Raw genomic sequence first — 24,623 nt, 5'->3', positions numbered from 1 at the left:
TAGCAAAGATTTATCATAACTGTGATAATCTATGTTGGAAATGTAAAGAAAAAGAAGGTACCTTCTACCATATGTGGTGGACCTGCCCCAAGGTGAAAGACTTCTGGTAAAAGATTTATAATGAATTGAAAAAAAAGTTGAAATATACATTTATAAAGAAAGCAGAGGCCTTTCTCCTTGGAATAACAGGTTTGGAATTGCCCAAGAGAGATGTTAAATTATTTTTGTATGCCACAACTGCTGCTCGAATCTTATTAGCTAAGAAGTGGAAAACGCAAGAAGTACCAACAGTGGAAGAATGGCAGATGAAGATGATGGATCTTTCAGAGCTAGCCGACATGACTGGAAGAGTCCATGACCAGAAGGAGGAGGAGTACCAGGAAAAATGTACAAAATTTAATGATTATTTAGTTAAATATGTTAAGTTAAACTAATTGGAAAAAGCTTGCAATTACCAGATAGACTTAGGATTTAAATATGTAATATGATGAATTAATATGTTTAATCCTGAAATGGAAAGAAAGAAAGATGTTAAGTGATTAAGTTAATTTTATAAGAATACTGATTTGGAAAACCGTTAAAATGATATGCACTGAAATTTAACCAGGGGGATACGAGGAAGTCACTTAACAATGTTAATAAGATTAGTTTTAATAAAGTTATGATTTATGTTTGTTTGTTTGTTTATAATTTTGTGAAAATCAATAAAAATTTTGGAAAAAAAAAAATAAAACACATCCATGGAACACAAAAAATGGCAAGGGTTCATGTTCCACACAACACAATCTCTGGATTTACAGTTAAAAAGCCTATCACTCAAATGGCAGCAAAAGTGTTGCACATTAGTAAGGTTAACTTTCTGGCTGCTAAGGGGTTTGGAGTTTCAGAGCATGAACACACACACACGAATTATGTCAAAATATGCCGCTTGCTTATCACTCAAACTGAAAAGTTCCACTGTATATCTTTCCAAGTTGTCGAAGCCACAGATCAGGATTGGGCCGCTAAAGAAATCCATTCAAACTGAAGGAAGAAAAGACATTGCTGCATTTAAGGTGGTCATTATAGATGTGCACTAAGGAGTATCCTGCTTTGCATATTGACCTACAGACCATATTCTTTTCGATACTAATCCTATCTTTCAGTTATTAAAAAACTTGCAATATACTGAACATAGTGTAAATTCCAAGGAAGTCATCAAAGAGGGGTTTCTGTTCTTAAGCAGGTAGTTATGCCCTGCTGAATTCCATTTCTTGTAAAGCTTGGCTATTTGTCAAATGATGATTAGCTTAGCCTAGAAATATGATCTGGCAATCTTTATCAGAGTTTATATACTGCTCTAGCAAAGACTTGCTATGATGTAAAGCAAGTTTGCTATTCAGTTGCAGGGGAAAGGCAGAGGGGTGAGTTGAGGTGAAGTTTTACCCTTCCGGAAGAATCAATATGGTACTTTTTTATTCTTTTTAGATAAAGTCTTTTGAGGCTGCTACAGAAAAACAGTGCCACACACAGTTTGCTTACCTTGAGTCCATTTCTTTGCTCTTTAATGAGGGTTAAAAAGAACGCGCAAGAAAGAATCTTAAGTCACTAGTGGGTCTGGCAACACATAAACCCTATTGAAGACTGTGCAGAAGATTGGTTATCCACAATAAGGGATGAGAGGCATGTACCTATCATTCCCCGAATCTGATATTTTAATGGTAAACAAATATAACTTGGTTCCAAACGAAGGGTAACAAGTCCTATTGAAAAGCTTCTATAGTATGAAGGGGTTGAAGTTTTTTCTGTTGTGAACCATCCCGGGATCATCAGATGAAGGATGTTATGTTATACTATTATTAATAATAATAATAATAATAATAATAATAATAATAATAATAAAGTAGCTATACATTATAGTATGCCTGGCATTCATGGCTTCCTCATACTGATGGAAGAAAGAGGAAGTTTTGGGCACAATTGTATAGTCTTTAGGAGAGCATCCTAGCAGTGTTCGAAATTCCTCAAGCGCCAGGTGTGTTTTGCAACTGGTGCAAGTCCAATTGTGACATGGAGATCTCTGTGTGCCAGGTTGGCAACTGACATCCCATCTGGCAGCCCCCCCCAGCTTTCTTAAGCAGGTAAGCAGAAGGGCTTATTTATAGCATTTATATCCCACCTATTCATCCAAGAAGTACAAGTTCACCCCGCTCCTTGGTTAAACCCTACAATGACCCTGTGAGGTTAAGATGCTGTGACTGGCCTAAGGTCAGCCAGTGAGCTTTATGACTGCATGGGGATTTGAACCCTAATCTCCCAGGTCTAAATCCAACACTCTAACAACTGCCCCACACTGGGTACCTAGAGTACTTCTGCTATGGGGCAGCCATATAAATTTAGTCGGTAAATAAATAAATACGGAGAAAGCAAAATGTCACTTAGAGAAGGATCTGAAATATTCTCCTTGAAGCCTGAATTTGTTTTATTCTGGATTTTTTAATTTGATGTTTTTATGTGTTGTAAACTGCCTTGAGATTTTTTTCTCTTTAAAATATAAAGCAGTATAGGAATGAAATTAATTATAGTAAGAAATTTCACTGGCGACCATAACCCAGGTTTAAGGTGCTGTTTGGCAATAGATATATGAATGATTTTCTAACACTCCACCATAGGAGCCATGGGATACTACAGATCTCACCCTCTTCAGGTAGAGAAGGGGATGCCCTTGGAAACTCATTTCCTGTCAACATGGAATGAACCATTGCTGTTGCTTCCCGGCATTTAGAGCTCCGATGGTGGAAAGGGCAAAAATGGGCCGTTTAGGATTGGGGTTCCAAATCCCTCTCATTCTCTCAAAATAGTCCTAGAATGTTGGGGAAGTATGCTGGCCCTGAGATCAACATACAGATTTTCCTCCTCATTAGCCCCAACAGGAATAAAATCTATTTAAAACAAAGAAAGGAACAGGGGAAGAATAAAAATTCCCTCCCCACAACTTCCACCTTGGTGGCAAGAGCCCGACAAGGTTTTGGATTTGGTGGTTCATCCACCTCCCACCCTCATCCCTGCTCTGGCTGGCTGGTTGTTTTTTCCTGCCTGTGCTGCAGTAGATTTTCATGGCATTTGGTGAAAACTATGTTTGGGTCAAGAGGGCACTTTCAAACACAGACATTCTTGTAGCGGGAAGTACACAACTAAATCTGAGGCTTCTTGTCATCCAGCACTGTTCATTCCTAAAGAATTGGAAGAACTCACATTTGAAAAATCTGTCTATTTCTTTGCTGGCTTATCTACCATGGACCAGAACAGAAGGACCTTGAATAATGATCTATTCTATGTGCTTATGCTCAGACTGAAGCCGTAATAGTTCATTTGTTGACATCTGTCATTTTCACAATACTCAGTTGCAATGTCAGAGAAAGATATTAATTCATTTTCAAAGAAGGGAAATTATATTTTCTTGTTGCTAAGGGATAGGGCTTATGTTTCTATGTAAGGGGGGTGGGGTGGGGAGATACTAGTATGTAAGCACCATGTCAGTGATAATGCCAGGTTCTATTGTTGCTGTTACTGAAGGCATTTCCCTTGCACCAGTGCCAAAACCAGCATAAATTATATTTTATTGACAAATTTTATTGACATATTTACAAATTTGTCCAAACATAAATAATAAAACATGACTTAACTGACAAAAAGTGAATTATAGGGGGGACTTAAATACAAAATATATCATTTAAAAATACATAATAATGAAGTGACTACAGTAAACCAGTTCTATGGATTCTTCAGTCAATCAACTTGGAAAACACAAATAATAGAAGTGAACTAAAGGATATTGCAATATACCACATTGCAATATATGTTGCGGGTATTTCTCTTTCATTTGTTCTTTCATTTGTATATTTAATAAAACTGTACCATACAGTATAAAGATTATACTGGTTTTCTTTCTCCCCTCTCTGAAAAAAACAATACTTAAGGGAATCTTACATACTTTTGGTTTGCTAGGCTATACTCAAAATATGTCAAGAACCTTTGTAGTAAAATGCTGGCTATCACAATAACATATTTGGCTTTTCCAAGTCCATGGTGTTGCTATGCCTAAAAAGAACATTACCACACCCAACATTTTTATAGAAAGGCAACATGCCTCAGAAAGACCTTAGCAAAACTTCTTAGTGCTTCTAATAGGCACAATTCTGGCAAAAGTCTGTCTGGACATTATACCTAATGAGGGCCATTATATCTAAGGAGGCTGATAATGGAACAGTTTATTTGCCAGTAGTTTGCCACAGAATACGAGTTAGAGAAACCAACTAAAAGACCCAGCAGAACATAATTAATGTGAACATGATCCCCAAGAAGGCTCCTTAACAGAAAAAGGTACTAGAAAATGAAATGCTATTCAACGGCCACCAGCGGTCCGAATTCCATTAATATTTCAAATAAGGAGAAAGAATCTAAACAGAAAAGTATGCTTTGGGCCAGACGTGAGGATCCAGCCTTCTGGGGCACTAATTGTACTACTTCTCAGCAGATGAAAGTAAATCATGACTAAAGCATTTGCCTTAATTGTTCACAAAGAGGAAGGAGGGTTTAAGGTCCACTGAACAAAGACATAAATGGATATTGTTATTATTTTATTAATGCAGGGAGAAACATGTTATATAACCTCAAAGTGTTCCTTTGAAAGATGGCACAAAACAACAACAGGATGGCAGGACAGCAACTAAAGAGTACTTGCACAAAGCCCTGAAGGATGACTAATGTCATGAGAAAGGAAAGGGGAGTTGTTAATTCACCTGGGCTTCTTGGTAGCTTTTGATACGATTATCTGAGGTGGACTGGAAGTACTGCGTGGTGTTGGTGGAAAACTGTATACAGTGGTACCTCGGGTGGTACCTCGGGTTAAGAACTTAATTCGTTCTAGAGGTCTGTTCTTAACCTGAAACTGTTCTTAACCTGAAGCACCACTTTAGCTAATGGGACCTCCCACTGCCACCATGCCACTGCCGCGCGATTTCTGTTCTCATCCTGAAGCAAAGTTCTTAACCCGAGGTACTATTTCTGGGTTAGCGGAGTCTGTAACCTGAAGCGTCTGTAACCCGAGGTACCACTTTATGTGTGTGTGTCCTCTACTCTGGGTCACTGAAGGGACTGTATACATGTGAAGGTAATAGATGGCTAATAAAAGACCCTGTGTGAGAGTCAGGAATTCTTTTTATTTCTGTTTTCGTTTCTATCTAGATTTGTTTCTTGTATCTTATTGTACTATGAAAAAGCTTTAATAGAATTTTATGGGGAAAGAGAAAAAGAAAGGGGGGGAGCAGTATAGATTAGTGGCCTTTAACTGTTGGGTTGGGACCACGACTGCAGGGTTAGGCAACCTAAGGCCCATGGGCTGGAAGCGGCCCATGGAGGCTGTTTAACCAGCCCAAGAGCCACCCCGAACCGAGCCGCCTGCTCAGCAAGTCCCCGCACGCGGCGCTAAACTGGCACAGTGTGGCACAGGGACTCTCTTCTGCGGCTCCAGAAATCGCTTCTGCGCATGCCCAGACACTGGAAATTGAATCTGTGCATGTCCACGGCACTGGAAATCACTTCTGCACATGCCCAGATAACGAAAATAGCTTCTGCGCAGGTGCAATTTTTGGCATCTGGGCATGCATAGAAGCAATTTCTGGCGCCGCAGCCATGAGCAGATGCGATTTCCGGCGTCAAGCTGCACCGGTCCGGCCCATGGAAGATCTCCGCGGGAATGATCCGGCCCATGCCCGGTAAGCCTTGCCGACCCCTGCACTACTGCATCACGGCCTGATTTAAAGAGAGTCACAACAGCACTACCATCATGCAAATAAATGGCAGAGGGTCTCCAAATACATGTTTGGTTTGAAGAAGATTCCTAAGTTTGAAAAAGTTAAAGACTACAGATCTAGTTTATCTCTGAAGCTGCTGCTGAATACAGTGTAAGCATGGAATTTAGTCTGTTTTTTGTGTGATTTTCGTAATGGCAGGAGTCCAGATTTTTCTTCTCATATGGTTGCGGCTTACCCCCATTCTTTTGCATGTTCCAGAGTGAAAAGAAAATACTTAAGATTATTTATTTAACAATTATATAGTTTGCTATTGATAGCTGACAAGACTGAGGGTAACTAGTCAAGTGTCTGCAGCACTGAAGAGGATTCCAAGCCTCAAAATCCCATGACTGCCATACAAGGCTCTGAAGAGGTTTATTTGAACTTATTTCTCCTGGCACATCACACAAGCAGGGCAATCCTCCAAACAAAAAGCAAATGAAATAACTTTCAAGTTTTGGCATCCAAAACATGCAAGATGCATCATTAAATTATATTTCACCACTTCATTTCAAGAGCCCTCTAACCATGGGCAGCCCAAGCTACATTTTGCTCCTTGCGCCCTAAGCCAACATCGCCCACGCATCACATTTTTTCTCTTTGCAATTATGAATGTTATAAGCCTAGTTTTAAAAAGCAGTACTCAGGAAGCCACATTCTATTCCTGTTAAACAAGAAACAGGGAGAACATGAACTCAGTGTATCTGCCTGTATAATAAGCTGAGGCTTTCACATTCTGCTGGACTTTAGCTTAAGGATTTATGCCCTATTTTAATAAAAATGTATTCATGAAATATGGAATATCCTGGAAAAATTCAGGCGAAAGATGCACACCCTTCTCACAACAGAACACAGTGTCATTTGTTCTCCACAACTTCTCCCGCTTAAGAGAGCAGTCCTGGGTTACGGCAGAACCAGAGAGCGACCCCGTTATGAAATACATATAGTGACCTAATATGAGCCTTGTGTCCACATATTCTGTTCTTTTGCCACCTCAACCCTCCTCAGCATACTGTGATTAATCCAGGAAGTCTTTAATCAAAAATCAGCATCCCGTTAAGTCCAAGTCAGGAAACTATGCTTGCCAAGATAGAACAAGCCAAGATCTTTAACCAGCTTCAATACTGACACTTCTGCCTTTTAAAAGATTATAAAACCTTATTTGTTGCTGTTACTTTGCTGAGCCTGATGTGTCAGGATAAAAGTGAAAGATAATAATATTCTGCAATTATTTCATACTTTAAAAAGTATTTGGGATGTACTATTGGTCCAGAAACAAAACCAACCATGTTACTGACATGCACCAATGGGAGCATGTTATACCTATGTTGCAACACCTGCACTGGTTGCCCATTTTCTTCTGGGCACCCTTAAAAGTGGTTGTGACTACTTTAGAAACCCTATATGGCCTGGGTACAGGAAAATTGATAATATACCTATTCCCTTATCATTCTACGCTCTTCCTAAGATCAGAAACAGATGCCCTTCTCCTACTTGGCCTTGTGAAACAAGGCCAACCCTTTCCTAGGCTGTCTTTTGCCAAGTTTTTGCAAGCTAAGTATCTGCTAATTTATTTAATAGCAGTTTCATATATGCTCTCAACCCTTTCTATATTTTTAGTGTATCTTACAGTTAACTTATGTAAAACAAAATTTGTAATTATCTAATGTGATTATTAAAGTACATTTTCTACTACTGCAATAAAGTTTCTGAGGTTGTTGTTTTTTTAAAAAATTATCAATTTGACCAATCAATCAAATCTTTTTGGTCAAGAAAATGCCCAACCCTGCCACTCCACAACAAAGTTGAACTAGTACAAATCAAAGGGTGTGATCCTAACCTAGGTTGCTGAGGGTGGAGGGAGGCTTAAATGAACATCGGAACCACAGCTATACCTACAGCCGTGTCACACACACACGGGGGTTGCAAATTGCTGGGCTAGCTTGGAGCTGGCGCAGCAATGGTCCCTGAATCAGCCCAATGTGACAACAGCAGGACCAGCTCAGGATCCAGCAGAGAACCTGCCAATGGCACTTCTGCTTATGCAGCACAAGAATGCGTTCCATGCTGGCTGAGTTACACTGGCAACAACCTGCAGGCAGAGGCTAGAAGAGAAGGGCAGGATCATTCTGCCCAATCCGAAGTACAAATGCCACCCCCACCCTCAAAGAGGGTTTGGACTGCTGTACCCTACATTATAAAATGGTAGGTGAAACACTTAAAACTTTCGTAACTCAAGAGTATTGAAGCTTGAAAGGTAAACCAGCAGCTCCTTTAAGGTAAAGCAGCCTACACAAAATACAACCAAGAAACCAGGGTGGACATTTTATTGCTGCTTTCAAATTTGCTCCCCGCCCCTGCACTTGTTTTCTCTGACAAAGAGCTTTAAACAAAATTTTGTGAGATTTTGACTGAGAGGGCCTCATTAATATAAATTTCATTACGTTTTCTTACTTTAACACTGCTAAAGCCAGGTAAAATCAATCAATCGTTTTATTTGTAAGCCGTCTTTCCAAATTTTAGACTATACTCAATATATTCAAAATAACGTAACTACCAACAAACAAAAGTAGTCATAAACATATACTGTAATCAAAAAGTACACAACCAAACTGGACCAATTCCACATAAACCATAAGATCCAAAATAAAGATCCAAAAAAATTAACAGCAACAACAGCAATAGCTCCCTCCCAACAAAATCCTAAACAATTCTCTAGCCCGTGGGTAGGCAAACTAAGGTCCGAGGGCCGGATCCGGCCCAATCGCCTTCTAAATCTGGCCCGCGGACAGTCCAAGAATCAGGGTGTTTTTGCAGAGCTATGAGAAATTGAAGTCTAAAGTAAGAGACTGGCTTCATTATTACCAGATAAATGAAGTTTTCAAACAGGACAGGAAAATTGGCTTTCAGGTGGAGAGATCAAAATTAGAAACAGAATTGTTGGAACCCAATACTAAGAATTTGTCAAGAATGTATAACTTGCTGTTGAAATGGAATACACAGGATGAGATGGTTAAATCAGCTATGATTAAATGGGCATAAGACATTGGTCATGACATTATGTTTGCTGACTGGGAACAGTTATGGACTACCGGTATAAAGTTTACGGCATGTAATGCCTTAAGAGAGAACATTATGAAAATGATTTATAGGTGGTACATGACCCCAGTCAAGCTTGCAAAAATCTATCATACGCCCAATAATAAATGCTGGAAATGTAATGAAACTGAAGGTACTTTCTACCACCTTTGGTGGACGTGCCCAAGGATCAAGGCCTTCTGGGAAATGATCTATAATGAAATTAAGAAGGTCCTTAAGTGTACCTTTCATAAGAAACCAGAGGCCTTTCTCCTGGGCATGGTAGGCCAATTGGTGTCAAGGAAAGATAGGACGTTCTTTATGTATGCTACAACAGCAGCAAGAGTTCTTTTAGCAAAGTATTGGAAGACACAAGAACTACCCACGCTGGAAGAGTGGCAGACGAAGGTGATAGACTATATGGGACTGGCCGAGATGACTGGCCGAATCCGCGACCAAGGAAAAGAGACGGTGGAAGAAGATTGGAAGAAATTTAAAGTTTATCTTAAGAACTGTTGTAAAATTAATGAGTGCTAAAATGTCATGGGTAATGTAAAACAGAATTGCAGCGACAAATGATTGGGTAAGAGAAAAAGGATCAAAGAAATTGAATCATAAGCAATTGAAATTAGGGGTTGCTGAAAAAGTTTAAAATAGGGATGCAGGAAAGGGAGGTATGGGGAAGTCGTTGAAATAAGGTTTAAGAAAAAAAGGTTATGAAATTATACGTGTTTATATGTTTGTTTGTCTATGTATTGTTAGTTGTGAAGTGTCTCAATTCATGTTGGAAAATCAATAAAAATTTATTTAAAAAAAAAAGAATCAGGGTGTTTTTACATAAGTAGAATGTGTCCTTTTATTTAAAATGCATTTCTGGATTATTTGTGGGGCATAGGAATTTTTTCTTTTTCCCCCTTCAAACTATAGTCCGCCCCCAAGGCTTGAGGGACAGTGGACTGGCCCCCTGCTTAAAAAGTTTGCTGACCCCTGCTCTAGCCCAAGATTCTGTTCAGCAGTCTCAGCTTTCATAGCTGGAGTCATTCAGGGCCCCACCCTCCCAGGCCAGGAAAGGCTTGCAAGACAGGGAGCAAGCCTTCAAGGACTCACTGTCAAGATGGTCTTTGATTTTAAAAAAGCAGATTATCACTTCCTGATATGTTAACTGTACATGATTAAGATGTCATTGTCTACATGCATTGTTGTATAAAGAAAAATTAGTAATGAGGCACCTTAAAACCTAACAAATTTATTGAGGAATAATAGCTTTCATGGACCACGGCAGGAGTAGGGATCTTTCCGCAGAGACCATTTTGACAGGTAGGTGACCCCAGCCACCTGTCAATTCCCTGAATGTCACTATTATGTCAGATGAAGTTTTTCTTTGATGGTAGGGCAAAGACACAAAGCTTTGTAAGTGCCATGAACCAGCTGATCAGCAGTGCCTGCCAACTTCGCTTTAAGTAGGGAGCAGGGTCCTTACCTGCCCCACACCTGGCCTCATATATGACATCAGGTGCAGGGTAGGAGAGCATGAATTGCAGGGGGGGTCTTGCAGATCAAATAACGACCCTGACTATATCTAATTAGGCCCACAGGCCAGAGATTCCCTATGCCTGGCCTAGAGTCCACACAAAGCTGGGAGGATTGAAAATAGCAAGGAAATGAAATGCAGAAAGTACTAACAGTGATAATGTTATTAACAGCAGTTATTCACAAACCACCTATTATTAATACTAAACCTCTTGGCATATTAACTATGTATGTGCCAAGTTAATGAACTTCTTTAGGGGACCTAAGCTTTGCTACATGACAGACATTTTATACAGAAGGTCTTTATATTGAAGAATACTGATAGCACTATATATAGTAATGATCTTAGTGTGTTCAATATACTTAAGTAGAATCTGTTTATAGGCAGGAGACATTCATTAATTTTATCTCTTGCTTTAATTGTACTGTTTCTAAGGCAACTAAAATTTATATGCAATGGGTAAACAAACTCAACAGTTATTATTCCAAAATACTGTCCAATTTCACATCTGCCCTTCCAGATTTTCTCCTTCCAATAAATAGAGAACTTAACAGAGATCCAAAATGCAGCCCTCAACAGAGATTAATGGAGAATGAGGACTCAACAGTGACCATGGGATCACAGAATAGTCACAGGTGCTGTAGTCTTGCATCCAGAATGATAAATCAATTATCTAACTCTGCACTCTAAGCCACCATCTCAATCTCCAAGCTATCATTAATGTTCAGTTTTGAGAAATGGAAGAATACCAAGCAAGATTTCATAAATGTTTACAGCTCTGATGGGTAGTCCTACAAGACTACTCCTGAAGCTTATGAATCCCATTAAATTTACATTGGTCCCAAGAGTGCCTCAAATAAGAACTCTGCATTATAATTTAATAAGTATCTATATATAGCCAATATGCTGCTTTGCTTGTATTTATAAACAAAACCACAGCATGTGCATTTCTTAATGTTCTAGAAGCATTGTGGCATTGTACCTCTCTGGATTAGCATATTTAAACATCAAGCCAGTGCCCCAGTCAAACAAATCATTTATAAAAGAAGCAACCCATTAAAAGCAGTCACTTGTATCTGACATTCCACACTCAAGACACTAATCTGTCATGATTCTCCTACAATCACACCTATCGTCCAGCTTCTTTTTTCTCTTGCAAGTCTAACCAACCTAATCCCTATTATGCTAATTCCCCAACCCTTCTCTCAACCTATCCTTGTGCCTCAAAGCTTCACCTTGCAACTGCAGTGCACCCAGTTCCTATCCCATTTACACACACGTGAGCGTGTGTGCTCACACACACACACACACACACACACACACACAATCTCTCTCTGGCAAAGTCTGACTTGCAATCTATCTCACTGTAGCATCCCTGTAGCAACTCTGTAGCATTTTGGAAAAACCAGGGTTTTTTCTCCCATGAAAACCCATCCCCCACCCACTCCCACACACCTTGTGCATCCACTACAAAAGAATTATCAACCCACCCCACAGCCTCTCCATCTTGTGCTGCTACAATGAACTTCTCAAATGTTCTGCGACATTTCAGGCCAGCCCTCCTTCTGGCAGCAAGCTGCGCTCCTCTTTTTTCCTCTCTACCCCCAAATCCATTATCACATTCCCCACACATACTTCTCAATGCAGCCCCATCCCCCTGCCCTGTGCTTCAAAAGTGCAGCTCTAATCCCAACAACATACCACAAGCTGTACAATATCTTGCTCCACTCTCAATCCAACCTTGTCCTCACATCCCCACAATGTCACCCCGCCACACACACCCTGTCTCCCTGCAACAATGCCAGCACCGCAGGTATGCTCCTGCCTCCCACTGCAGCTCTATCAGCAGGGCAGGCCTAACCTAACAGCCCAACATCCCATGCATCCTACATGGTACCTTTGTGATAGATTTTAAATTGCTCCAAACCATCTCCTGAAAAGTAAACAAATAAACCTCTCCTGAAAAGTAAACAAATAAACTAGGCCCCTATCCCTGTAATCCAGCCACATGCTAATCCTGTCACCCTTGCCTCATACTCAGTCACAGAAAGGCAGCTTTGACCTTGCTCCCCAAAACACCACTTTTCTCAAGTCAGCATCCATTACTCAACCCCCTCTCTCTTTAACTTCTTCTCCTTAAGAGAAAAATGGATTCCCCTTTACAAGCTTCTTCCCCACTCTTGGCAGCACAGCCCTCTGCCACCCTAGTTTCTTCTCCTGCAGAAGCAAACAATAAAGCCAATTCAGCCCCCCTCCCCTTTATACGCTGCTCCTTCCCCAAGCATCCCCATCCTTGCACATAGCACCCTCCTCCTCATGGGGCCTGGATCTTCCCCAGCCCCCCTACTTGCAACTACTCCCCCCTTGTCACCTTCACCTTCCTCAGCAGCGGCCGCCTCTCCCTTAATGTACACAAGCCTCCTCCCACTTCCCCTTTTCCACCTCCAGCAACATTTTCTGCAACCAGCTCTAGCTGCCCCCATAGCAAACCCCTAAATCACAAATACCATTTCTGAAGCCTGTACCCTTTTATACAAACCCTGCTTCCATCTTCACTCATTCACACACAAACACACACCATTTCCATTCCTTTCCATCCTTCCTTTTTTGCGATCCCCTCTCCTTGCATGCAGGCACCTCTCCAACCGCAAGCCCCCAACTCTTCTCCCTTCAACTCTTCTTTTTTATCTTTCCCTCATGTCTGATGCATCCTCTTCATTGACTGATTGCATTTACAGTGGTACCTCAGGTTATGTACTTAATTCGTTCTGGAGGTCTGTTCTTAACCTGAAACTGTTCTTAACCTGAAGCACCACTTTAGCTAATGGGGCCTCCCGCTGCCGCTGCGCTGCGGCGTCGCAATTTCTGTTCTCATCCTGAAGCAAAGTTCTTAACCTGAGGTACTATTTCTGGGTTAGCGGAGTCTGTAACCTGAAGTGTCTGTAATCTGAAGCGTCTGTAACGCGAGGTACCACTGTAAAGCCCACCTTTCCCCCAGCAAGCTCAAAGTGGCACACATTCATCCATTCATTCATTATTTGGAGCACTTGCACCCCCAATTCGTCTGCCAAAAAAGGCTACCAGAGCAGCTTACATACATGAAGTCAAAACAAGACGCTCTCTACCTGCAGGCTTACATTCTAACAAACAAACGAACAAAAATACAGCATACAAGGGGGGGGGGGAGGAGGGAAGAGGGAAATGAAACACAAGAAAACTCCAATGTGGCACTGAGGAAGCCTGGTGGAATGACTGCCCTCAGATGACAGCTGAGTGCAGTGCTCTCCTCCTCCCCATTTTACAACCTCGCAACCCTGCGAGGCAGGTGAGGCTGACTGACTGGCCCAAAATAAGCCCACCCCACGGCGACCCCCACTCCATGCAACGACCGACACCCCCCCACTCCCACATCCGTCACCTTCTTCTACCCCCCCTTCCTCCCCGCTGGCTCCTCTTCTTCTTGTTCCCCCTCCATTCCACCCATTCATTCATCCTTAAACTCCCCCTCCCCTCGCACCCCTCACTCCGCCGCCCACCCTTCCCGCGCCCTTCTCCTGCGCGCCCCTTCTGCCAAGGGACACCCGCTGCCCAAGAGAGAGCCCTGATCCCCTCTCTCTCACGCACAGACCTCGCCCCCACCCCGCCCCACCTGTCTTTCCTCACCGGCCTGGGTGGTGTCGCTGAGGTCGTAGGCGGCGGCCCCGGGCGCTGCTCCGGAGGCTTGCGGGAACTCCCGGAGCTTCCTGCCGCTGAGGCAGAGGATGCCGGAGCTGCCGGCTTCCTCCAGGGCCTTTTCCAGGCTGCGGCCCGAGGGAGGCGCCGGGGAGGACGACGACGAAGACGACGCGGACGACGAGGCGCCGCCGCCCGAAGCGCCTCCGCCGCCCGCCGCCCAGGCCGGCCCCGTGCCCGGGTACGAGAGCGTGAGGTGCGCCGGCAGCCCGAAGAACCCCGAGCCCGGCAGGCCCAACTCCGAGCAGGGCGGCGGCGGCGGCGGAGGGAGAGGCAGCGGCGGGGGCGGCGGGGGAAGGGGCGGCAGGGACAGCGGGGACGAGGGCGGAGGGCCGGAGGGGCCCGAGCTGGGCCCGGAGCCCCCTGCTCCGCCGCCTCCGCCCGTGGTGCCTCCGCCTTGCCCGGCCGCCATCGATGCCGCTGAGGAGAACCGACGCCGCGCGACCCACAATAATAACAAACGGCGGCAGGAGGGAGCAGCGTCGGCGCGGGTACTGCGCAGGCGCCGGGGAGGGGCCGGGCCGCGCGAGAGAGAGCAGGCGGGGGGGGGGAAGGGGGCGGGAGCGTCTCCGCCTGTCTGAGGCGGGAACGGGCGGGCGCGAGGCGAGGCCGTTTTCTCCTCAGGAGGCGCCTCAGGGATTCAGGGGCGGCCTCCCGATTCTGCTGTCAGAACATCTGAGGAGCCGGGCCGAGGGGTCTTAGGGGGGCCCCGTTAAAATATATGGGGGGGGCGCAAGTTGACGGGCATTGCCATTCAGAGGGTGGGTGTACACGCCACCTCATGTCATCAGGGAGGGGCTCACCTGACCCGCCCCCACTCCCCCGTAGCTGCTGGGGTCCTCTCACAAATTCCCCCAAAACAAGTTAGAGATGAGCTTGGGGTATTTCCAAATCTGGGAGAGCTGTGTACAGCTATTAACCAAATGAAGAACAACAAAGACAGCAGACCTGATGGGATACCTGCCAAAGTCTTCAAAGTGGGCGGAATTGAATTTACACAACTTCACAAGCTCATCGAAATAATCTAGGAAAGAGAGGAAATCCCAGCAGACTTTAGAGATGCCACAATTACCAATCTCTTTTTTAAAAAGGTGACAGAACTGATTGTGGAAGCTGTCGAGGCATCTCTCTATTAGCTGCAGCTGGCAAAATTCTTGCAAGGATCTTAGCAAACCTTCTCGTAACAATATCCAAGGTGACCTTTCCTGAATCCCAAAATGGTTTTCGGCCTTCTAGGGGGACAGCGGACATGATTTTCACCGCTCGACAGCTTCAAGAAAAATGCAGACAGCAAAACCAACCGCTGTATATGGCGTTTATTGACCTGACTAAGGCTTTCGACACTGTAAATTGTAATGCCCTGTGGACTGTCCTTCTGAAAATTGGCTGCCCAGATAAATTTGTAAACATCATTCAGCTCCTCCATGATAATATGACAGCAACAATTGCAGATAACAATGGCTCTCAAAGTGAACCATTCACAGTGGAATCAGGTGTTAAAACAGGGTTGTGTTATTGCCCCAACTCTATTCATTATTTTCATTGCCATGATCCTACACTTTGTCGAAGGGAAATTCCCCACCGAAGTAGAAATCATATATTGAACAGATGGAAAGCTCTTCAGTCTGAGCAGGCTGAAAGCAAAGAATAAGATTACCATAACTTCTGTCATAGAACTTCAGTATGCTGATGACAACGTAGTGTGCGCACGCTCAGAGGATGGCCTCCAAACCATCCAAAATATCTTTGCAGAAGCTTACAAAAAGCTTGGCCTATCACTCAACATCCAGAGTGATGCACCAACAAGTGCAAAATAACCCCTCTGCAGCGCTACAAATCCAACTCAATGGTAACGTTGGAAAATGTGGATCACTTCTCCTACCTAGGTAGTTATATTTCCACAAGGGCCAACATTGATGCTGAAATCCAGCGTCACCTGAGCTCTGTGAGTGTGGCTTTCTCCCAACTGAAGTGCAGAGTGTTTGAGGACCGGGACATTTGCAGGGAAACCAAAATGCTTGTTTACATAGTTATTGTACTACCAACCTTACTATATGCTTGTGAAACATGGAGCACTTATAAACGCCATCTCTAACCCCTTGAAAGATTCATCAACGGTGTCTCCGAAAAATTTTACACATCACTTGGGAAGACAGGCGAACTAATGTCAGTGTACTGGAAGAAGCAAAGATCACAGTGTGGAAGCAATGACTCTTCAACATCAACTTTGTTGGAGTGGTCATGTGCAGATGCCTTGTGATCGCCTTCCAAAGCAACTACTTTATTCCAAACTTAAAAAATGGAAAGCGTAATGCTGGTGGTCAACAAAAGAGGTTTAAAGACTGCCTCAAGGCAAATCTAAAAAAATGTAGTATAAACACTGACAACTGGGTGACAAACATTGGCCTGCAAGCACTCCAGTTGGAGAACAGCCTTTACCAAAAGTGTCATGGGCTTTGAAGACACTCAAACTCAGGACGCAAGGACGTGTTAGGAGGAAGGCATGCTTGGCAAATCCACACCGTGATCAACTCCCACCCAGAAACCAATGTCTCCACTGTGGAAGGACGTGTGGATCCAGAATTGGCCTCCACAGTCACTTACGGACTCATTGTTAAAACCGTGTTTATGGAAGACAATCTTACTCCACTACAAGTGATCACCAAAGAAGAAGAAGAAGAAAAAAGAAAATTTCATTCAAGTTTGCAAACCGACCAACCAAATCCCGCCCCCCTGCAATGTGGGTTTTTGAAGAGAAAACGCATACCTCCCCCCCAAAAAAATATTTCCCATTCACACACACTTTTTATTTCATTTTATTTTTAGACATGGGTTTTGTAGCGTTTCCATATCCAGCCACTAGCCATAGCAATTAAAAACAACTACTTCTGAACATAAAGGTAAAAACTTAACTATACAAAATACATTCTGGTGGTTTGTAATCAAATGATAGAACTTATTCTGATTGCCCCTACTAAAAAATGTTTTGCAATTTTTGCTGTCACCTGATTGAAACCGCTTCAGTGTTTTCTTATAAATGGAAAGTGCTGCATTCCTTTTTTTTTCATATTAATTTTTTATATAACAAAGCAAAAACAAAAAGTCATATGGCATTACTTTTTTTATAACAAAGCAAAGAAAATGTTATTAGTCTTTTTTTCCTTGCTGGCTTATGTGAAAAATCATCACCATCCATCTCTGCTGGTAGTCAGCGCTTGGGGATTTAAGGAGAACTGTCATCTTCATCACCATCATCTTTACCTCCTGCATAGATGGAGAAATACAAGACTTATTGTCCTTTCTGCTCAGACAGAGCTTGTGGATTTATGTAGAAATATAGAAAAGGCTGTGCTAATCCAGAAGAAGAAGAAGAAGAAGAAACAACCCTCCAAAAAACCTAGCTGGAAACCAGACATAATGGTGGAATCTACACACATATAATAAAAACCATTCCAAAAATATTTTTTTAAGTGTTTTTTAAAAATACATTGAATTTTCTGTAAGGCTCGCCATCTAGTGTCACATTGTATATTGCACTTAAAACACAAAATGTTTTATTTGCAGCTGTATAGCTGAAATGTCATAAAAATAGCAAGAATCCAAGTCCAGGGCTCTCCATCAAGCAAAGCAAGGGGGGCCATCTCCTAGAGACTGAGCCCTTTTGGGTCACCCCAATATATATTTTTGGGGGGGTTGCCCCCATGTTCAAAAGTGGAGGAAGAGACCAAGCACTGCGCCGCTTCAGTGGCCAGCTCCTTCGGTGGTGGCAGGAGAAGGAGCCATGGACATTGAAGCTGCACTGCCACTGCTTTTAGCTCCACACCCAGCTTCTCTGACATCCTGACATCACACACACGATATTGGGACGCCATGTGCACAGTGTCATGTGCCACGCAACATCGGCTCCCCCATTCTCCTCTGGAAGCTGGCGTCTCTGGTTGGAATCATGAAGTGGGGTGGTGGCAGTCCAGAAATTAGGCTAAATGTTGTAAGCAGCAGCCATGAGGTCAGGCTGCATGTTAAGTTTCATGATGCCTGCAACTTTTATAGAATCATAGAACTGTAGAGCTGGAAGGGATATTGAGGGTGATCTAGCCCAAAACACCCTGCAATGCAGGAATCTAAGTGGCTACCCAACTTCTGCTTAAAAACATCCAATGAAGGCGAGTCCACAACCTCCCGAGGGAGACTGTTCCACTGTCAAACAGGTCTTACTGTCAGAAAGATTTTCTGTATGTTTAGTAGGAATCTCCTTTCTTGTAACTTGAAGCCATTGGTTTGGGTCCTACCCTCTAGAGCCGGAGAAAACAAGCTTGCTCCCTCTTCCATGTGACAGCCCTTATGGTATTTGAAGATGGCTATCATATCTCCTCTCAGTCTCCTCTTTTCCAGGCTAAACATACTCAACTCCTTCAACTGCTCCTTATTAGGCTTGGTTTCCAGACCCTTGATCATCTTAGTCATGCTCCTCTCTTATTTTATACACCATCAAAAAGTAATCTCAGGATCTGCCGATATGACAAGTGCCTGTTTCTACTAGTGTGTTCTGTGCATATGATGAATATGGGTGACAGCTGGGCTTTCATTTCAAGCAATGGGCAGGGACCTTCACTTCTTTATTCCAGCATCCCGGTGTGTAACCTGGTGGGCTGGATGGGGGCAAACAAACTGACTTGGAAAGGCAGGTGGGTAGTTCTTGAGTCTGGTGGGCATGGTTTGGGGAAAATGGCTGCATAGGACAACTGGGACACTCTGGCCAATCAAGACTAGGCAATTTGCTGGAGGCTCCCCACAACTGTGCAAAGGTAGAAGAGCTTCTGGAAGAGTTGTGCAGAGGCCAGCAAATGAACTATGGGTGGAGGGGGTGCCATATTTGCCATCCTTGGTACCTCTGAGAAAACTCACCACACCCAACCTGCTGTAGCCTGAAATTGTGTGTGTGTGGTGCAGCAGAAGAGGACACTGTTGTAAGCTGCCTGCCTGAAAAAGTTTTATCAGTCCTGGGCGCCTACCCATCATCCCTAGAGCGAGAGACTAGGGAGATGCCAGCAGATTGCAAGAACCCTCTTCTTTGTGAGATTTTATTTTTTATTTTTTTATTTTGAGGGTGGTGATCTGTGAGTTTGCTCGTGTGAGAGCCAGGATGGATGAGTGAAGACTGGGAGAGAGTCAGGAGACTGAGAGGTGGTTTGTGGGAATGGGTTTCGAAATTTATTGCTGTATTGATTAGTAATTCACATGAATGGTTCTATGGGTTCTTTTTGAAACTTATGTCATTGCTGTTATTTTACAAACTGCTTAGAGATATCTTTTCATATAGTAGGTTGTATAGTAATTGCCTTAATAATAATCATTATAAAAGTCAATATTATCTCACTAAATTTTGAGAGTTCTTCGGGGTATTGACAGGCATGTGGGTAACGTGTGGGACAGTATTCATTCATTCATTCAACTTTTAAAACCACCCTTCATCCAAAGTAGATCCCCAAGTGGTCTGTTTTATTTATTTTTATTTATCTATACTGCCCTTCATCCAAGGATCAGAGGGTGGTTTACAATATAAAAACACAAAAATACACAACATAGTAACAAACACAACAATACCTACACCCCAGTTTAAAAGGCCATAGATTGTTTAATTAGGCAAAGGCCTGGGAGAAAAGGAATGTTTTCATCTGGAGCCTAAAGGTATGTAATGATGAAACGAACAAGGCTGGCTCGCTAGTGGGAGCATCCCACAAACAGGGTCTGGGTTGGTTTATATGGGGAAAAGTGGTTTTGCATTCCTGAGCCACTTAAGGCTTTATTGGTCAAAATCAGCACTTTGAATTGAGCCCAGAAACTATTTGCAGGATTGGTGCTATATGCTGAAACGTCATCCTCCAGTGTGGAACCTGGCTACTGAATTCTGCACCAGCTGAAGATTCTGAACCATCTTCAGAGTCAGCCCCACATATCACGGTAATCTAGCCTAGAAGTTACTAGAGCATTGAAGACAGACATTAGGCTATCCCTGTCATGATAGGGGCCCATGTCTAGGCCACCAACCAAAGTTGATGGTGCATTTGCAGCAGCACAACTGACTCCTTCACCTGTCCAGCTGCAGCAAAATATGTTTCTCCCTCATCGGTCAATGCTGTAACCTTCCAAGTTTGACTTCACCCCCAAAGGTGCACTTCTACATTGATTCCCGAAACAGACGGATGCCAGCAATAATCAGATGAATAGTGCTTTGGTTGGCTTTCTCTGCTTTAGTTTGGTTTGTGATGTTTTCCCCAGATTAGCTACTACATTATTGCTATCTGGAAAAGAAATAGCACAACAAATGCAAGATAAAAATAAACCAGAACACTTGTAGTACAAAACGCTTGTTGTATAAAACGTTACAGGAGTTCATTTAGGAAGTTACAGGATATACACATAGGAAATGAAGCACAGTTTCACCCCTTATTTTTCATTTATTTATTGCATCCCACCTTCTTCTTCAAGGAGCTTAAGGTTCGCCCCCTCCTCAAGGTTGTGTTCATGGTAATCTCCACTACTACCCTGTGAGGTAGGTCAGGCTGAGAGGCAGTGACTGGATCATCCAGTGAGCTTCATGGATGCATGGGGATTTGAACCCTGGTCTTCCAGGTCCTATTCTGACACTGTAACCACTAGCCCCCCCCCAAAACCTTTGCAGGCACAAAAAGCAGAATTGTGGGTGACTGCCCCCATAGCATCAAGATCATGTTTAATCATGAGCAAGCAGTTAAAAAACATATTCATTGGAGTTCATAACATCTGGAAACTGCTGCACTGGCTACACCAGATCTTCACTGACTTGCAGGGGCCTGAGTTAGAAGCCTTTCTAACCCCTACCTTGAGATGGCAGAGACTCAAACCTATCGCAGTTTAAGAACAGTCAAGTTTAAGAACAATTTGGTTTACAAACTCCGCAAAACCAGAAATAGTGTCTTGGTTTGAGAACTTTACCCCTGTCTAAGAACGGAATCCGAACGGTGGAAGGGCACCGGTGGTGGGAAAGCGCACTTCAGTTTAAGTATGGTTTCGGTTTAAGAATGGACTTCAGAATGGATTAAGTTCAAAACCCAAGGTACCACTGTATATATGGCAGAACATGAGCTCTGCTGCTTAGCTATAACCATTCACAAACATCAGCTGTTCCCTTCCCTGTTGGGACGTAATTCCTCTTTTGAAATATTCTGAAAACACAGTACTGTCCAAAACACAGAATCATGGGATTGTAGCATTGGAAGGGGTCATCTGGTCCAGCCCTGGCAATACAGGGAGCTCAGCTAAAGCATCCATGACAGATGGCCATCCAACCTCTGCTGAAAAACCTCTTAGGAAGCAGAGTTCACAACCTACTAAGGGAGTGGTGATTACTTCTTTGCCCAATATAGGGCTACTTAATATGTTTAAAACAACATTTTCTCCAACTGTTGAGTTCATGGACCCTTTGACGAGCTTATAAAGTTGTCAATGACCCCCCCCAACCCAAATTCTTAGGAATGCAAATGAAATGAAATTGGGGGGGGGGGAAATATGGTCAACATTAATCATCAATCATCGTAAAATGTGAAAAATCAGGAAAACTGTGGTATGTTGAAATGCAATCAATAAAGATTAATATGGCATTAATGTGAATACAACATACAACTCTCCTAATCCCAACCATTGATCATGCTAGCTTGGCCTGATGGAAGCTGAAATTCAAGCAGCCATTTTAAGTTATCATTTATTTATTTATTTTATTTTATTTATTAAATTTGTATACCACCCTTCACCTGAAAATCTCAGGGAAGTTCACAGCTTGCTGTTATGAGGACTTTTTAATTGCTTTGTACTCTGTATGGTTATAATAATAACAATAATTTATTATTTATACCCCGCCGATTTGGCTTGGTTTCACCAGCTACTCTGGGCAGCTTCCAACAAAATATTAAAATACGGTGGTCTGTTAAACCTTAAAATATTCCCTAAACAGGGTTGCCTTCAGATGTCTTCTAAAAGTCTGGTATTTGTTTATTTCCTTGACATCTGGTGGGAGGCCGTTCCACAGGGCAGGTGCCACTACCGAGAAGGCCCTCTGTCTGGTTCCCTGTAACCTCACATCTCGCAGTGAGGGAACCGCCAGAAGGCCCTCGGCGCGGGACCTCAGTGTCCGGGCAGAATGATGCGGGTGGAGATGCTTCTTCAGGTATTCTGGTCAGAGGCTGTTTAGGGCTTTAAAGGTCAACACCAACACTTTGAATTGTGCCCAGAAACGTACTGGGAGCCAATGTAGGTCTTTCAAGACCGGTGTTATATGGTCTCGGCGGCCATTCCCAGTCGCCAGTCTAGCTGCCACATTCTAGATTAGTTGTAGTTACTGGGCCACCTTCAAAAGTAGCACCACATAGAGCGCATTGCAGTAGTCCAAGCAAGAGATAACTAGAGCATGCACCACTCTGGCGAGACAGTCCGCAGGCAGGTAGGGTCTCAGCCTGCATACCAGATGAAGCTGATAAACAGCTGCCCTGGACACAGAATTGACCTGCGCCTCCATGGACAGCTGTGAGTCCAAAATGACTCCCAGGCTATGCACCTGGTACTTCAGGGGCACAGTTACCCCATTCAGAACCAGGGAGTGCTCCACACCTGCCCACCCCCTGTCCCCCCCAAAACAGTACTTCTGTCCTGTCAGGATTTAACCTCAATCTGTTAGTCCCCATCCATCCTCCAACTGCCTCCAGACACTCACACAGGGCCTTCACCGCCTTCACTGGTTCTGATTTGAAAGAGAGGTAGAGCTGGGTATCATCCGAATATTGATGAACACCCAACTGAACCCCCTGATGATCTCTCCCAAAGGGTGCATGTAGATGTTGAAAAGCGTGGGGGACAGGTGAGAGCCCAGGGGTCTGAACACTCATCCCCCAACACCACTTTCTCGGCACGGCCCAGGAGAAAGGAGTGCAACCATTGTATAACAGTGCCCCCAGCTCACAGCCCCTCTAGACGGTCCAGAGGGATGTTATGGTTGATGGTATCAAAAGCCACTGAGAGATCCAACAGAACTAGGAAACAGCTCTCACCTTTGTCCCTAGCCTGCCGGAGATCATCGCCCAGTGCGACCAAGGCAGTTTCAGTCCCATGATGAGGCCTGAATCCCGACTGGAAGGGATCCAAATGGTCCACTTCTTCCAGGCATGTCTGGAGTTGTTCAGCAACCACTTGCTCTATCACCTTGCCCAAGAATGGAAGATTTGAGACCGTGTGATAGTTGGCCATATTGGCCAGGTCTAGAGATGTTTTTTTTAAGAAGCGTTTTAATGACCACCTCTTTCAGCAGGTCGGGGAAGGCTCCCTCACAGAAAGAAGCATTCACCACCCTGTGAAGCGCATCACCCAGCCCTTCCCGGCTAGCTTTTCAAGGAGACAAGTGGTTGGTTTCACTCATCCAAGAAGCCTGTCCACATCCTCGGAGGTAACAGATTGGAACTGATCCCACGCAACTTGACTAGACAGGACTCTAGCACTCTCCCACCCTGGCCCTGCTTCCACGGTGGAGTATACCTCTTCCCGAATCTGAGCAACTTTATCTGCAATAAACTTTGCAAAATCATTGCAGGAGATCATGTGGCCTGTACTGGGTCCAGATGGAGCAGTTGGTTCTGCTAAATTGTGAAGCACCTGAAAGAGTCTCCTGCTGCTGTTTTCTGCAGATGCAATAGAGGCGGTGAAGAAAATCTTCTTTGCCGTCACCATCGCCACTTGGTAGGCTCGACATTGAGCTCTAACCCGTGTCCAGTCAGATTCAGAATGAGCACCAGGTCTAAGGCATGTCCGCAACTATGCATTGGGCCAGACTCATTCAGGGACAGCCCCATGGAGGCCATGCTTTCCATGAAGTCTCGAGCGACCCCTTGTAAGGTCGTGTCAGTGTGGATGTTAAAATCTCCTAGGACAACCAAGCTAGGTGTCTCCAGGAGAACATCCACCATGACTTGAAGCAGCTTGGGCAGGGAATCCTTGGTGCAGCGGGGAGGTCAGTGCACCAAAAGGAATCCTGTACTGCCTCTATTGCCCAACTTCCAGAACATGCACTCAGAGAACTGGGTCTTCCCAATAGGATGCCTGGTGCAAACTAATGATTTCCTAAAAATCACTGCAAACCCCCCCCCCCCCAAGGCCTGGGTTGCTGTGCGTAACAGAAACCTGGTGGACAAACAGCGACAATGACAGGCTGATCTGCTTCATCCAACCAAGTCTCTGTTACACATGCCAGGTCAAGTCCTCCATCCATGATCAAGTCATGGATGGCAGTGGTCTTATGAATCATTGACCTGGCATTGCACAGCAGCACCTTTAAGTCATGTGGGTATCCCTTGCTGATTCCACTATCTGTCTGGACAAGACCAGACCCAGAGGCAGGGTTAGTCCTCAAATAACGACTAAACCTG

General features: G+C 43.8%; 1 protein-coding gene across 5 annotated transcripts in view; it reads right to left on the bottom strand.

The window, feature by feature from the left end:
* LRCH2 (leucine rich repeats and calponin homology domain containing 2) overlaps positions 1-14,613 on the bottom strand; it is a 57,967-nt gene extending 43,354 nt beyond the window's left edge. For 2 of the 5 annotated variants that reach the window (XR_014543541.1, XM_083595393.1), the window contains exon 1: positions 14,107-14,606. Coding sequence is in view for 3 of the 5 variants with exons in the window: in XM_083595393.1 (XP_083451519.1) it covers positions 14,107-14,587 (481 nt within the window). In the remaining 2 variants the exon portion in view is untranslated. Of the gene's footprint in view, positions 1-14,106 lie in introns of all 5 variants that reach the window. The other 3 variants (XR_014543542.1, XM_083595392.1, XM_083595391.1) reach the window with 3 other exon arrangements.
* Between the last annotated feature and the right edge of the window lie 10,010 nt (positions 14,614-24,623).

This window comes from Podarcis filfolensis (assembly GCF_964270895.1).
Source record: "Podarcis filfolensis genome assembly, chromosome: Z".
NCBI lineage: Eukaryota > Metazoa > Chordata > Lepidosauria > Squamata > Lacertidae > Podarcis > Podarcis filfolensis.
This window is presented reverse-complemented; position numbering and strand designations above follow the sequence as displayed.